The sequence below is a fragment of the Psammomys obesus genome, unplaced genomic scaffold (genome assembly GCF_907164565.1).
Source record: "Psammomys obesus unplaced genomic scaffold, mPsaObe1.curated_primary_1811, whole genome shotgun sequence".
NCBI classification, from domain to species: Eukaryota; Metazoa; Chordata; class Mammalia; order Rodentia; family Muridae; genus Psammomys; species Psammomys obesus.
In genome coordinates this window covers 10408851-10424944 of record NW_026585689.1, presented here as the reverse complement: position 1 = coordinate 10424944, position 16094 = coordinate 10408851, and the positions used below count along the sequence as shown (strand labels likewise).

The 16094-nt window shown below is 40.4% G+C and overlaps 1 protein-coding gene across 1 annotated transcript in view; it reads right to left on the bottom strand.

Annotated features, from left to right (window-relative positions):
- Window positions 1–470: 470 nt before the first annotated feature.
- The window catches only part of Impg2 (interphotoreceptor matrix proteoglycan 2), a 57962-nt gene continuing 42338 nt past the window's right edge, over window positions 471–16094 (bottom strand). Inside the window, exons 12-18 of the mRNA XM_055593479.1 lie at window positions 11894–12176; window positions 9516–10786; window positions 8344–8563; window positions 4275–4485; window positions 2277–2464; window positions 1099–1310; window positions 471–554 (exon numbers count right to left, since the gene is read on the bottom strand). Of these exons, the coding sequence (XP_055449454.1) occupies window positions 471–554; window positions 1099–1310; window positions 2277–2464; window positions 4275–4485; window positions 8344–8563; window positions 9516–10786; window positions 11894–12176 (2469 nt within the window). The remainder of the gene's footprint in view (window positions 555–1098; window positions 1311–2276; window positions 2465–4274; window positions 4486–8343; window positions 8564–9515; window positions 10787–11893; window positions 12177–16094) is intronic.

The window sequence follows — 16094 nt, the reverse complement described above, 5'->3', positions numbered from 1 at the left end:
TTATAAAACATGTGGTTCAAGGCTTACTGAAAGTTTCTGTAAAGTTGGAAATGGAAAATTATGCTGAAGTATGGGAGAATTATGGATACTCCCATAGGAACCACCTCTATAGCACTAGGTAACTGGTGAGATCTATCGTAGCAAGAGATAAGTGATAACCTAGCCCAAATCTCTGGGCCACTGTCAACCTGTGTTGGTTTTTAATCATCTTGACTACATAATGTCAAAACCACCTCTTAAGTAAAAATCATCTCTCCGAGGCTTCCCTTTTCACATAAGAAACATGTCTTATGGAGCCATTCGAAGACATAATGGGATAATCTCTGTGGACTAGCATAAAATCTGAGTAATTTAATAAAGGTTAGTCATTTGCAAGACCCCTGACACATGGGAAGTAATTTCTTGCTTCTGCTGGCAGCGTTACTTTAAGGCAAGCTACTAAGGCTTAGTACTGGGGGCTGTTGCACTGCTTACATTTGATGTTCTCTCACAAAAGCTGCAAACTCAGGATCATTAGCATATAGTTCCAAAATCCTCATTCTCTCTTGAATTTCCTTAAACAAAGAAGAAAAAGAGGCTATGTATTGCATTAGGAAAAAACACAGCAGCCATTCAAAGGGAATCTAATTATTATAAGGAGCTTCTGGGCTACCCAGGAAAGAGCTATAAGGGGAGAAAAAAAGCCTTTAGCAAAACCCAAGGCTCGACATATAGTGTCCTGGATACCATATAAACTAAGGCTGGTGAGATAGCTAAGTACTAGAGCACTTACTTAGCATGCACAAAGCCTTGGGTTCACGTCCCAGCACCCCAAAAAGAAAAGAATAATATTTCTGCATAGCCAGTACATGAACTGTTCTAATTCAAGATATATTCCTAAGAAAGGAATGAATAAAGAACAGAAAATTTTTTAATTGTGGAAAAAGTCACTGGGTAGGGAATGAGGACCGGCTCATTTTGATACCCTCTACATACTCAGGGAGACATCACCAGATTCCAATTAACATAAGTATTCTCCATCAGTCTCTCTTCATGCCCATGCAATGCACACATACATGCTCACATGGACCAGCAAGGCAGCAAATGGAAGTTTCCTACCTCTTTGGAAAGGTCAGTGCTCTCATACATCTGCCTGATTTCTTCTCTGCTCAGACCACCAATCACCTCTTCACTGGCAGAGCTACAGAAGGGGTATTGGCTATAGGGTTTCTCGTACTGTTCACATCCAGCCAAGTGGCTTTCATATGCGGAGTTGTACTTCATAGCATTCTCAACAGACGACAGGCTATCGGGCTGCCTGCTGGAGCCACAGGAAGAAACATATGATCGGTTAAGGGTCTCTCCTCTGGATGCTTAACTATGTGAAAGTCTATTTTTCTGGGAAAAGGTTTCTGTTGTGAAGCCTTTTTTTTGTGGACACAGATGTGGGATCAGGGGCACTATGAGAAATGTCTAGATTAAGCTCAGGAGTCATCACTGCCCCCTGTTTCATTCATTGTATTTCCCCACAGCACCTGACACTCAATAAATGCTGGCTGGGAACTATGTCTGCCATTAAATAATAGTATTCCATTAAATAAATACAGCTCCATCATTTCCAGAGCAACACCTATGAAAAAATCATGTGTAACCACTTAGACTATCTAGAAAAATAATAACACCGGAGGACTGAAAGCTCTGGGTCTCAACTGAATTCAAGTCAGGTCCATTTGCTGAGCAGTGATTATGTGCCATGACTTCTCTAAATGCTGATGATGTGAAGAATTTTCTTGGCCTCTGCCCTAGACAAGATCACAGCCTATTGAAAACTCAGTTGGTGCAAAGCTTAATAACTGTGTCTTACTGGGACTATGTCTTGGTGCTTTAGGACAGACCCCAGTATGTCTGTCTCTTTAGCCAGGTCAGAGGTGGGGGAGATTTTAGCAGTGTGCCAAGATGTTCACATGGCCTTCTTGACCTGGCTCATGTCCACTCACTTATTACAATGAGAACCACCATCCCCTGCAGATAGACATTCTTTTCTCTCACTCTCTTGATGATCACTAAATTTTCAAGACCTTCTGCCCCCGACAAACCTAGTTCAATCCTCATCCTGGCCTCTCAGCATCTATCTCATGCGTAGACTACTTAGAGTTCTTCAAATGTGGCCTCGGTTTGAGGATGTTTTCTCACACAGTTCTCTACCTCCACCCAGCTCTTTGCCCTGTATTTGGCACATAATCAGAAATGAGTAGCCAGGCATTTGATTCCACTAGGAAGCTCTTTCCTTATTTACCTGGTGGGCCTCTGCCTTTGCCTCCTGATAGTCTGGGCTTGAAGTGTCTTCACAAAGAAGAAGATAACAGCAGAGGCGACAAGGAGAAGACTGAGCACAGAGGCTATGGTGATACCTATGACAAAGGGCTCAGACACAAACTCCTCACAGTGCTGGCCTCGATACCACCAGTTCGAACCCACCCGGCATCTGTGAAAACAGTTACCAAACTCAAGATCTGAATCACTTGGCTCAAAGTAACAGCAAAGAGAACCTACGGTGGAAGTGGAATGGGAAAGGTATCTGTATGGATTCTGATTGGGTAAATCTCATGAAGGACTTGGACGGAGTACTGGGGCTGGAGCCAGTAGCAGAATGCTTGCCTAGTGCACATAAAACCCTGTATTCCAGTCGCAGCATAGCGGGAAAAGAAAAAAAAAAAATGCCTTCACATGCAAATTAAATGAGCGCATGATTGAAGGCTGTGCACTGTGCCTGACGCTGACCAGTAGACCTTGAATGGCTGCTTTAAAATGGCTGGTTAAAGTTTTAAAGGCTTAAAGGATTATTATGTTCAACCTTCTCATTTACAGGTAACAAAAACACATGCCCAGGAAGGAAGGTCACTCCGTTGGTCGAGGTGACAAACAGCGTCCAGAATGCAGCTTTTAACACCCTACATGTCATCTCAGCACCCTAAAATGACCTCAAAGTTCTGAGACCCCAGGCTTGTGAGAAAAAAAAGTCTTCCATCTCCAGAACAGTGAGGAAAGCAATTACTTTGCAAAATAATGTTAATTTCCCTGGACTTCAATAAACTGTCATTGCCTTTAGTTTTCTAATTAAACCTCACACCTTTTTGCATAAAAGCATTTGGTTCCTCTCCAGCTCTTTTCTGTTTGCTGTATCTACGCCACTGTTTACATTCACACATTAACATCTTATTTATGTTCCTCCTGCTTATTCCCAGCATCTCCTCCTCTTTCAGTCCTGCATCTGTGGTTGTGCAACTGGGAAGTCATTATGTGACAACATGTTTGGGGTTGTGTGTGTGTGTGTGTGAGTGAGTGTGTGTGTTTCTTGGAAGACAGTGGTCAGAAAACAGTCTAACTGACTTTGTTCATCTGCAGTTACCTCACTGGTTCTAATTTTACAAATAGATCTCCAACTTAGAGGAAAATATCTTTGTCATGAAAAACCTTAGTGTTTGTATTAATTTAGTTTAAAATAATATGATACAATGTTCACAAAGTCATTAAGAGTAAAACCAAAGCGATGGGAAGTTAGCTTGCAAGCAGTGGGAAACACTCGGTGCTTGTGGAGGGACAGTATTTGGTTCCTGGAACCCACATGTCAGTTTACAACCATCTGTAACTCCAGTTCCAGGGGATCCAACACCTTCAGACCTCTGTGGATACCGGACATGCACAAGGTACATATACTAAAATGTGGGCAAACATTCTTACACATAAAATAAACCTTAAAGAAATACAATCCACCAGGTGGTGGTGGCGCACAATTTTAATCCCAGCACTGGGAAGGAAGAAGCAAGCAGGTGGGTCTTGTGAGTTTGAGGCCAGTCTGGTCTACAGAGCGAGCTCTAGGACAGCCCTAGAAACCCTGTTTTAAAAAAGCCAAGGGGGGAGGGGAGATAAAATCCAATCAGGATAATATGGCCCCTTTGTATGCACTCTAATGTGTGATGCGCTGATCTTACACAGAGATCTTATGTGAATAGTAATGATGATCATCTCCACTAAAAACATCAGACAAAGGTCTCCAGCTAATCCTAATGCTCTCAGAAAGAAGTGCACAGCTTCCCAACAACAGAAAATAACTCTAATGGGTATGTGACTCAAGTCTACTGAGGCCCAGTCTTCTCATGAGAATTAGACAGCATCTATCTAATTGCTGAGACATAATAAACATTATTGTGATTGACCTACAATTATACTGTCAACCCATTTTTTTTGTAAGAAGTACAAGACCTTTAAAGCCAAAATCCCTCATTGCAACATACCTACAAATGGCCCCATGTCCAGGCATAATGTCACACTTTCCATCGTTCAGGCAGAAGTCAGGCTGTAGATCACAGAGACTTTGACAAGGCCGTTCATCCACACTCAGGTACCCAGGGAAGCATTTGCACTTTGCCTCTCCACTCCATGGATTTACCAAACACTCAGAAAACTGATTACAGGCCTGAAACTTGCAAGGGTTGGCATCATCACCTAGAGTATCAAACAAGCCAGAGAATGATTCAAGGAAAGTCAAAAAACAGAAACTGAGATATGCAAAGAGAGCGCCTTTCTCAAAGCATCATGGGAAAAATCCCGGTCCTGAATCATGAAAATACACCAACAGCTGACTCTTCACAGATTAGTCTGTTTGTGTTAGATTTCTCTGAAATTCGAAAATCTGAAATTATAAAAGCCTATAGCCTGAGTAAGCCTCTACATGTAGAAGCTTAAAATTATTACCAGGTAACTACAGTCCTAGGCCAAACAATATTTTCACAAGTTTCTCATCTCTACCAACCCAGCCAGCTAGAGGCCACCTCCGCTCTACACATGCCGTTGTGTGTCTGCCTCATGCTGATAAAATGGGATAAGAAGAGAACCTATAAAAAAAATGGTGAGGTCCTCATGGGTGAAGACATCCTAGAGTACCCTTGAGAAGATATAGATTTGCAGAAACTACTAAAGAAAAGAAAATCATCCCTGTGTCTCCTCAGGCCTTTCTGGACAATATTTTGTCTTCAGTAGCTTACTGTTTCACTGGCAGGGTAGGAGAAAAACACAAATAATAATAATTAGGATAATAAACAGTCAAAAGTGATGTAAGACATTTAGAGAAAAAAAATTGTAAAGACTGTGCCCTTGGAGGTCAGAGGACTCTTACCCCTGTCAGCCCTATGTGGGAATGAGAGGACATATCAGGTTAAATGGTGTCTCCTAAATATCTCTACTCTGAGCCTCATGATGTGACCTTTCATGGAAACAAAGACTTTACAGGTGTGCTCAGGTTAAAAGGAGGTCATACTAGATAGAGCTGGGCCATTGACTGCTTCCTTCCAAGAGGAGGAAGATTTTTAACTCAGAGGCACAAACAGAGAAGACGCCCACATACACTCAAAGGTAAATACTAGACTAGCAAGCCAAGGAATGTCAGAGACTTTTAGCAAATGCCAAAAATAGGAAAATGTAAGAAAGCATCTTTTCGGGAGCTCTCGGAGGAAGCATGTCCCCACAGTGCCTTGTCTGTGACCCTCTAGCCTTAAGAACATTGAAAGGACAACCTTCTGTTGTTGTGAGCTAGTCTGTGGTGCCCTGCTAAATCAGACTTAGAGAGCCAACATAGAGGAAGAACGGCAAGGTGCTTACACAACAAACAACACAAACCAACATGCTGACACACAGGCAGTTTCTATAAGGGTCCCACTGTGCACTGCCTAAGTCTCTGCCTCATGTCCTAGTAATTACTTTGCAACTCTATAATCATAAAATAATCTAATGTTAAGCATAAGTGCATACAGAATGGGTACTGCATAGATTCCCTTTATTAATGAAAGCAAAATATTTGGAGACAATGCATGCGAAAAAAAGTTATGTAAAATAAAAGTGATGCTCAATAGCCAATGCTGACATAAATTAATAATAATTTAAAATATACATGTAGTAGAGAAATTCTATCTGAAAATTTTTAAACTTTGTAGCTACTCCATGGGAGTGCGGGGAAGAAGATAATAGAATGTCTTTTCTATAGAGTAGACACTATGAGACAAATGTACTTATATATTCTATTTCTTTTTTTTTAAGTTGACTAGGAGCTAAATAGCTAAATAGCAGCTGAGCATCGGCCTAATGTGCTTGAGGTCCTGGGTTTGAGCCCCAGAACTTTGAAAGTAGAAGGGGAGCACCAAGACAGTAACAACAATGAACCCAAACTGCTCACATTTGTAGGCCCTAGTCAAACACTTCTGCATATTTATTTAGTCCCAAGACATTGTTAAATATATAGGCCAGAGAAAAGAAGGCCCATATGATAGATGGGCGACTTAGAAATCAGATGGCTTGCTTTCTAAGGTCATGCAAATGATAAATGATAGAGTGAAGGCAAAACTTCTTGGCTTCCAAATTACAATTGCGTCTTCAACACACCACATGGCAAAGGATGTGCAAGCAGCCTCAGAGAGCTCACGTGACAGGAGATCTGGATATTGGGAGATTAGCTAAATCCTTTTCCTCACTTGTAACGAATAACGGTCCTTCAAGAATTTCAAAGGAAAGAATGTTTTCTCTTTTTCCCCAGCTTAAAAAATAGTTTTCAGTTTCAAACCACTTTAAGAATAAAAAGTCTAAAGAAATATGACCATAGACATCCATTTCACCTGAGGCCTACTCAAAACCACCATACCCTGGAATGTGGAATGAAAAAAATAAAATAACATTTCAGGTTCCAGTAGTATTCTCTGCATCAAGTTCTTCAAAATAATAATAATAATAATAAAATAAATTAAAAAACATCAGGAGCAACAACAAAACCAGTGGTTCCTTTTGTGCATGCAAATTCCTTCTCAATCCTTGCGAATTCTGTCTAAGCACTTACTACAACAGATAGACTCTTGGTCCTTATGGAAAGTTCAACCAAGAAATGGTTATTGAGCACAGCTCACACAAGTTAATACTATTAAAGGTGCTAAACTCTACAAAGGAAGTGAATGTAATGTTATAAGAAAGACCAACACACCAGGACAGGTCCAGGGTAGAGTATGGAGATTGCCAGAAGTAACATCTGAACCAAAATCTAAACTGAACGGTAAAGGAAAGATTTGGGCAAACAGAATAAGAGATGTGCAAAGCCTTTAAAAAGGATTGGGGTGTCTGAGGAACTAAAAGACAAAATTTGACTTGAATATGGCGAGCCAGACAGTTAGCAAAGAAGTTGGGGTTCAGGCCTTGTGGTTATGGAACCAGGCAGCCATTGACATACATAAAGCAGCCAAATAAAATCATTTAAAACCTAAATTACAAAGAGTGTTAGGGCTGCTGTGTGGAGAACAGACAAGAGGAGGAGCCAGAGAAACAGTAGAAGCAATCCATATGAGACATGGTATTCATTTGGATCCATGGCAATAGAGATAAGAGCCTAGAATTGGAATATTTTAGAATTCAGTATTAATATAAATTTGGTGAATTTTTTGTAAGTTAGGGTGACAGAATCTATCTGTAGAACTAACAGTGACTCTGCAGACTTCTCTAGGTTTCCGGCTTAAGCAGCTGAAAAGATAAACATTCCATTGGTTGAGATGGAGAAGAACAAATTAAATGGAGAGTGGGAAGATTCACAAAATAAGAGTTCATTCTTAAATACTTCCAACTTAGTACACATAGAAATGTCAAACACACTCAACCAAGGATCGTCAAGCAATTAAGTAACACATACGGAGCTTAGAAGAGAAGCTTCATCAGCACAAAGAAACATGGAGAGTGAGGCAAGGCCTGGTAGTATGACGCTCAGGTCTGTAACCCCAGCTACCTGAAAGGATAAGACAGGATTGCAACTTTAAGACCTGTCTGTACTGCAGTGAGAGTTCAGAGACAGCCTGGACAACTTCAGTGAGTCCATCTCAAACATAAAACAGGTGGCTGAGGCTCAGCGGTGGTTTGTCTACATGTGGGAGGCCCCAAGTTCAAGAACCAGTACCATTCACAAAAATGCCGAGTGATATTTGCATAAAACTTAAAGGGAATCAATACAAAAGTTTAAGGTGTGTGTGTGATGTATTGGAAGAAGAAAGGACACATTCAGGATCATGGCAACATAAAAACAAAGCAAAAGCAGGTCCGGTGAATAAGTGAAAGAGAGGTGGAAAGAATGTAAGATAGGGACTGGAAGGTAAACCACAGAGGTACCGCTGTCTACTCAGCATGTCGAGATTCCCTGCAAATGTTTATTTTGCTAATTTTCAAGATATGGGGCTGTGTCTGACACAGTAGTTTTTCTTCATACAAGTATCAGATTGACTTTGACTCATTGAAAAAGAGAATAGTAACTAGATTCTTCTCAATGATAGGCACTATTGTTACCTGATTCCACATCCAGGGAGTACTTATCAATATCCAAGTTCATGGTTTGGTAGGCGGTAGTGCAGAAGTCTTCCAGAATCATGTACAGGGCATTGTTGACGTCAGGAGGGACAGACTCGGTAAACCTCACTCGGCTGTTCACCACAATGCTGCCATTTCTGAAGTTCAGGATCTCTAAGTTCTGGAACCCTGACAGATTTGACTGGAGATAGGGAACCAGCTGCAAATGACAAAACAGTCAAGTTTACCACCACGGCTTAACCTGTTGTTGAACATACCAGAAAAACAATAAAACATACAAAAGCAAACAAAAAGGATGTCCATGTGAGTTTGTTTTTTTAGTATGTATTCAACAAAATGCAAAACCTTCTATCCCTGCAGGACAACAGTAGAAAATATCAGGGTGAAAAAATAAAGTATCCAAGTTTTCTTCATAGGCATAACTAGATTTAACAGTACACAGGTATTATACATATGCACATATCATACATGACCCTTCCCCATGATACATGCATAGACAAATAAGACATAAAATCAGAAGTGGCCTGTATGGGAAGATGAAATGGACTAATGGGAAGATGATGAAGGACAGGGCCATGTAATGCAGAGCTGACTGTGGGCAAAGCACAATGATATGTGTGTATTAAATGCCATAATGAAAACCTTTATCTTATAAACCAATTAAAAATAAAAAATTAGGAATGGTTTGATTGCACAAATTAAGACTATCATGAGATTTTCATAGTGGTTTTTATAAACTTTATGGTATTTATAAACCTTATGCACCATTTTAGATGCCTAGATTTTATCTACTCTGTTTCACTGAAGGGCTCCCACAGTGAAGATATGAACACCCACAAAAGGTGGGTCTCACAATGAGTTTGAGATTTCCTTTCCTGTTTTATTTCTAGACCCAGAACTCTTGGTTGGCATATAGTCTTCAGCACCTAACTTGTCACATCACCCTGATGCCATGTGTTTGTTTCCAATTCTTGAATTCACCTATTCTACCCTTCTCCAATCATCCCAAAGCAATGATTCTACCTGCCTATGACAGAAAATCAAAATACCCATGGAACACCACCTCTCTGGGCTCAGACTTGGCATGCTGAGGGGAGGGGAGGGCGTCACATCGTATCCAGCAACGTTCACGTTTTACATTCTGTGCTTACCAATTCTAAGAATCTCTGTTCCAGGGCTTTATATTCCAAAGAGTTTTTATTAAACAGGTCTTCTGAAAACAACATGTTTGTCACCCGGAGGCTGAAGAAAACCACCAGTGCTCCTGCGGTCTGGGTGTGACTCACGTCACCTCCTTTTGTGGGCTGAGCCACAATAGGCATCTCTGTGTAGTGGACATTTGTAGACATTTCCACATAGCTACCAACCTTACCATTTTGTTCTTGGGTTAGCTCAGGCTGATAGTAATCTGTGCCCACCCGATCTAGTTCTAATGAAATATCCTGTACGCCCATTATTACTTCATCCTCTAGCTGGGTGGAGCTGGTGGTTGGAGGCAATTCAGTAGACTGTGTCATGGAAGCTTTCAACCAGAGCCTGTCAGGGCTCTCTGGCGTACTTGCCAATGTGTCTCTGGACAATTTCCCTAAGGAAGAAGTTTGTGCCCAAACTATATCTGATTCTGGCAATATGGTCCACACAGGCTGAATATCTGGCTTTGCCACTGAAATCTCACTGTCAAGTCCTTCATGACTGGGTGACTCTGTCTGCACCATATCTTCCTTGAGGAGGGTATTCACTTCATCTGTTTTCTTAGCAGACATGGAGGTTGATATAGTTGCCAGTAAGAAGGGAGCTTTGGTAACTGAGTAAGAATCAATGTCTGGTAGGTCTGATGTGTGCTTAGAAAAAATTAGAGATGGAGATTGAGTTGCAGATTCTACAAAGATGGGTAGAGTAGATCCAACAAGGGATTCTTCCTCTGTAAAATGTATGGACCTATCATCGTATCTATGTTCTGAAGATTCAACAATTTGTTCCACTCTGCCCTCTACATGTAACTTTTCTTCACCCTTGGTGAAGAGCGCATCATCCTCAGGCCATGACTTTGACAGTGCTTCAGTGGTCTTCTCTAATGAAGTCTCACTCCACGGCCAAGTAATCAGATCCGCATTTTTCCCAGAACCAGAACCCAAGCCACTTTCAAAAACGAACTCTTTTTCCATAGAAGTGTCTGGAAACCATGGGCTCACTTCCAAATGGTCTGTGACTTTGGAAGCCAAGGAGTCCAAGCCAGAAGGTGCTTTTATGTCTTTAGCAAGGTCTTCTGTAACAGAAGAGGTCGGATGTGGTGCGGATGTCAAGAGAGTCATGCCAGAATCCTCCATGGGTGGTACTGTTTCTTTTGGCACAGGCTGAATTAATGAGCTTGAAGGCACTATATCAATAGAAGCACCTTCTGATTCTTCAGGAATGGTTAGTCCTAAAAGACAGAGTTTTCTATTAGTTAGTCTACAAAATGAAACCCCAGTTCTCTAATAAAGCTAGCTAGCTATCTTCTCCAGATACCAGAGACAAGGGCTGACATTAATATACACACTACAGCAAGATATGATCATAAATTCACAGTGTAGGGCAGGCATTCATGAGGTGAAAACTTGACTATTGAAATAATCTTAAAGCATTTGATTTTTTTCCCAATGAAAATAAAGGATTAACCATATTGAAAGGCACAGATTGAATCCGCTGGAAATTTAGGGAGATTTTTTTTTCTGAAATTGTGTTTCTCTTTTTCTTCTATGTTTATTGTCCATCATCCTTCAGATTTCCCCTATGTTCAAAATACTAGACCCATTATTTCTTTCTTCATCTTCTCTTTCACACATACAGTCCATGCCAAATCATCTACAGAAATAGTTCTCAACCTTCCTTATGCTGCAGCCCTTTAATACAGTTCCTCATGTTGTGGTAACCCCCAACCACAAAATTATTTTTGTTGCTACTTCAACTGTACCTTTACTATTGTTATGATTTATAATGTAAATATCTGTGTTTCCTGGTGGACTCAGGCAACCCCTTTGAATGGTTATTCGACCCCCAGAGGGGATTGAGAACCACTGATCTAGAGGATCAATTATTTTCTTTCCATCTTTCTGTGACTTTCTTAGTTCATATTCTCCTCTTCTCAATATTACCGTAACCTAATTTATTAGAATTTCCCTCATAGTCAATATTATTAACATTTATTGAAACAATCTTTTTTGGTACTAGTCACTACATTCAAGCAGGTCGAGTTTTTGTTAGTAATGGACATAGTAATTTAATTATATATCTTTCAATATGACCTTCAAAATATCTTTTAATTAATCTCCAACCCACTTCCTCAAGTCCATTTCTTAACATACAATGATTTTTACTTTCCAGTCTGGCTAATTAAATCTGATTTTTTTTTTTTACCTTCTCTCACAGACTCCCCAAGACATTTTCTCCCTAATGAATGCTACAATGTTTTCCTCTTCACTGTAAAATCTCCAAAGCCTTTGCCCTCTGGTTTAGTAAAGAATTATGAAAAGTGATTAAAGTTTCCTACCGTCTTCTAATATGAAAGATCCAGAAGTCCCTCCCTCAGAAGCCACAGGCAAGCCAGTCTGAAGCACTGCTGGGGTAACAGAAGGAAGAGTCAAGCTGCTGCCTCCTGAAACCTCTGGGGAAGAACTGAGGACCACCTCCAGGGGAAAGGCTAACTTAGGTGTAGATGCTAAGTCACCCAAAGCACCTTCTGCCCGGAGATCCCTGCCAGAGCTGAAATCGAGTGGTGAAATGGTGGTGGTGGATTCATCTGCTGAGAGCCATTCAGCTTGGAGGGTATTGTCCTGGGGAGGGAGAAAAAGGCTAAATCATATCATGGAGAAAAGAAACACACAGAAATGTAATAGCAAATGGGAGAAACACAGGTGCTCTCAGAGCAAATATTCTGGAATAAAATCCTAGGTCAGCTAGGCACCAGTGTGAAAATTTACTGAAAACCTGTGTAGCCTCTCAAAATTCACCCGTAAAAGGGCTGGGTGAAATGCCGTATTGAGAAGACTCTAGACAAAGTGAATGTGTGAGAGAAAATGGTGTTTCTCTGGCTTTGGGTGTTTCCTTCTAACTTCTTGGGTTAAATGACTTTAAGTACATAGAAGTTAGCAATATATGTAACCTCTTGGCAAAGACCTAAGCATACTACCCACAACAGAAAGGAAAACTTAACAGTTTTATCCATCATTTCAAAAAGATGTTTAATGAGGGCTCTTTATTTTTATGAAAAATGTTATCATATCACAATGTGGTGTGATTGTCTCAACTAAGAAGTCACACCTATGAAATTGTTGCATGTCTCAACAACTCTTTCTCCCTACTCTGTGTTAATATAGTGATAATCTTACTTCAACATTTGGTTTCAGAAATAGAAAGTAGACAGAAACACAACCCTTAATATACTAGTTATTTAATCTTATAAAAACTATGATGGTATTACTAGGGCAAAGAGTCATGGTATTTTGAAGTTTGTGTATTTTAATCTATGCTGGACATTGGCCTGGTAAATAATATTCCTCTTTTTTAAGACTTCTTTATTTTTAGTTTTTGTGTATGAATGTTTTGTCTGCATATATGTAAGCATACTGCGTACATGTCTGGTGTTCACAGAGGCCAGAAGACGGCACTGGATCCCCAGGAACTAGAGTTAAGGATAGTTTTAAGCAGCCGTGTGGGTATTTAGAACTGAACTCAGGTTCCCTGCAAAAGTAGCAAGTGCTCTTAACTGCTAAACCATCCCCTCTCCCTCCCCTGGAGTCCAATATTCTAATAAGCTGACTTTGTTGGAGTAAAACGCCATGAGAGAAAATGCACGTTGTGAAGGAGAAAACTGAAGGCCATCCTCAAATGATGAGGTGCAACAGCAAAATGGGCTAGTGAGGAAGTGAAGGATTACAACATAAGAAAAAAATTTCCTTTTGGGGTATCCCCAGTCAGGTGTGAACCTGAAGAAAGCAAGACTTGGTTTGCGAGCCAGGCCAGTAAAGGGGATCTCATCAGGGAGACAACTTTCGGCATTCACACAGTCGTCCTTAGTATCGTGGAAACCTGGGACCACTGGTAGCACGTTTAAGCTTATAGAACTGGGCAGTGTAGGCAGCTTGCAATTGCTGATCTGTGCGCAGGGTGGCCTGCGTGACTTAGCACCACCTAGGTGCACAATGCACACAATGCTGCCTTGAATTCTGCTTCCAGGTCTATGTTATTCTGAATGGACCTGGTGAAGAGAGTAATAGTTAAATTAATCAACAAGACAGTAAATTGAAATTCTGTAGGTGGAAAAAAAGGAGATCAAGAAACAATACTAACAACTTGTTAAAGGCTCCACGACTTCACCAACCCATTCTTGTGGAATGGGAAGAGAGTGGAGAATAGATAACCATGTCTGTCAGGATAATAAAAGCATCCAATTTTAAACCTAGGCAGATTTTAGAGAAGCATGTCATCCAATAAAGAGAAAGTGTTCATAGGAGTGAAAAGGCCAAAACTGTCACACACACACACACACACACACACACACACACACACACACATACACGAGAAAGAAACATCAGAACATCAGTACTTAAAGCCATGGCTCTGAGATGGGTGATTTCCTTATTTTTGTCTGAGAAGATGTTTCTAGTAGCAAATTCAACTTATGAGTTCTTATTAGTTCAATGTTTAATGTTATATTGGCCAATTTCACTGGTGCTAATTTCCATGTGAAAAACTTTCTAGTAATAAAGAAAACATAATGAAAAAAAAAGTAATTTTTCACAACTGGGATGCCAGAAGATTCCAAATTCAACAGTCCCACCTGTAAAAGAAGTCTAAATGTTAAATTTTTGGCTAACAAATGTCACTTCTCTAAGTAAGATGTTGCAGATACAAAGGAAGGAAGCAAGCAAGAACATTTCAAAACAATCATTTTTATGCCTTATTGTCACTCATCAACATTCCAACATCTAAATATCTCATGCTCTCATAAACAATAGAAGCTAAAAGTCAACTGGATTTTATAGATGTGGTAAAAATAATAGTGGTACCAGAGGCTGGGAAAGGTAGGGGGAGCAATGATAAAAAGATAGAGGTTTGGAGTTGAAGCCATGGCTGAGCAGTTAAGAGCACTGGCTGCTCTTCCAGAGTTCCTTCGTTCAATTTCCAGCAACCACACAGTTCTTAACAACCATCTATAGTGGGATCTGGTGCCCTCTTCTGGCATGCAGGAGTACATGAAGATAAAGCACTCATTTTTTTTTAATTTTTTTTATTTTTAAATAATTTTATACATTCACACATTCACTTGTATCCCAACTGTAGCCATCTCCCTCTTTCACTCCCAATCCACCCCTTCCTCATTTCCTCCCTGCCCCCTTCCATGTTCACTAATAGGAGAGGTCTTCCTCTCCTTCCATCTGACCCTAGCTTATCAGGTATCTTCAGGACGGCTGCAATGTCCTTATCTGTGGCCTAGTAAGGCTGCTCCTCACTCAGGGGGAGGGGAAGCTCATATACAGTTAATAAATAAATCTTTTTTTAAAAAATAGAAATTTGTGGTATAAAATTACAGTTAGAATAAAAAGATCTAGTATTCTATATCAGAGCAGAGTGACTATCGTTAACGACCTGTGATCTACTTCAAAATAGCCAAGGTTGACCTTTATCAACCTATAAAATAATGATAAATACTTGCTCATAGATGACTAGTTACCCTTATTTGATCATGTTATGCTAGCATAAACTCACAGTATACTCAAGTATGTAATAATTTAAAAGTTTACATACTCCAGTCTCCTTAAATTGTTATCAATTTCCTGCAGTTGTCACTTCTCAGAAAGAGATTTTGCCGAAGGGACAATGGAGCTACTGCAATGTGACTGAGTAAGAAGCCCATTTAGTCAGTGTTTGCCATCCTTGAATGACAGCCATCAAATACTCTGGCTACTTCCTGGCAGAAGGAAATAGGAGCTTCATGGTATCAGATAGTCCCAATTCTCAAAAATCTGCATTTTTATGTAAAAAGATGCTAGATTTTTATTTTATTTTTTTTTTTAGTAGAGAAAAATTCCCTTCCATGAGGGTTTCTTTCTTTTTTTTTTAATTTTATTTTTCTTTTTAGTTACATTTTGTTAACTCTGTGTCCCAGCTGTATCCCGCTCCTTCATTCCCTCCCCAACCCCGCACTCCCTCCCTGGTCTCCTCCCTGCCCCTTTCCAAGTCTACTGATAGGGGAGGACCTCCTCCCCTTTCATTTGACCCTGTTTTATCAGGTACCTTCAGGGCTGGCTGCAAAGTCCTCCTCTGTAGCCTAACAGACTGCTCCTCCCGTGGGGGGGCGGGGGGGTCAAACAGCCTGCCCTTGAGATCCTGTTAGAAATGGTCCGTGTTCCCCTTACTTTGGAAAACTACTTGGTTACTGAGCTACCACGGGCCACATCCGAGCAGAAGTTCTAGGTTATATCCATAGATGGTCCTTGGTTGAGTGTCAGTCTCAGAAAAGACCCTGTGCCCGGATATATTTGGTCCTTGTAGAGCTCCTATCCTTTCCATATCATACTAACTTCCCTTCTTTCATATGATTCCCTGCACTCTGCCGAGGGTTTGGTTATATACTCGCTTATATAGACCTACAAGATATGATAAACATAATGAAATCTACACACCTAAAGAAGATTTTTAATTTTTTAAATTGGTTTCTAAATACATATCCCATTCTCCCTTTCTGAATC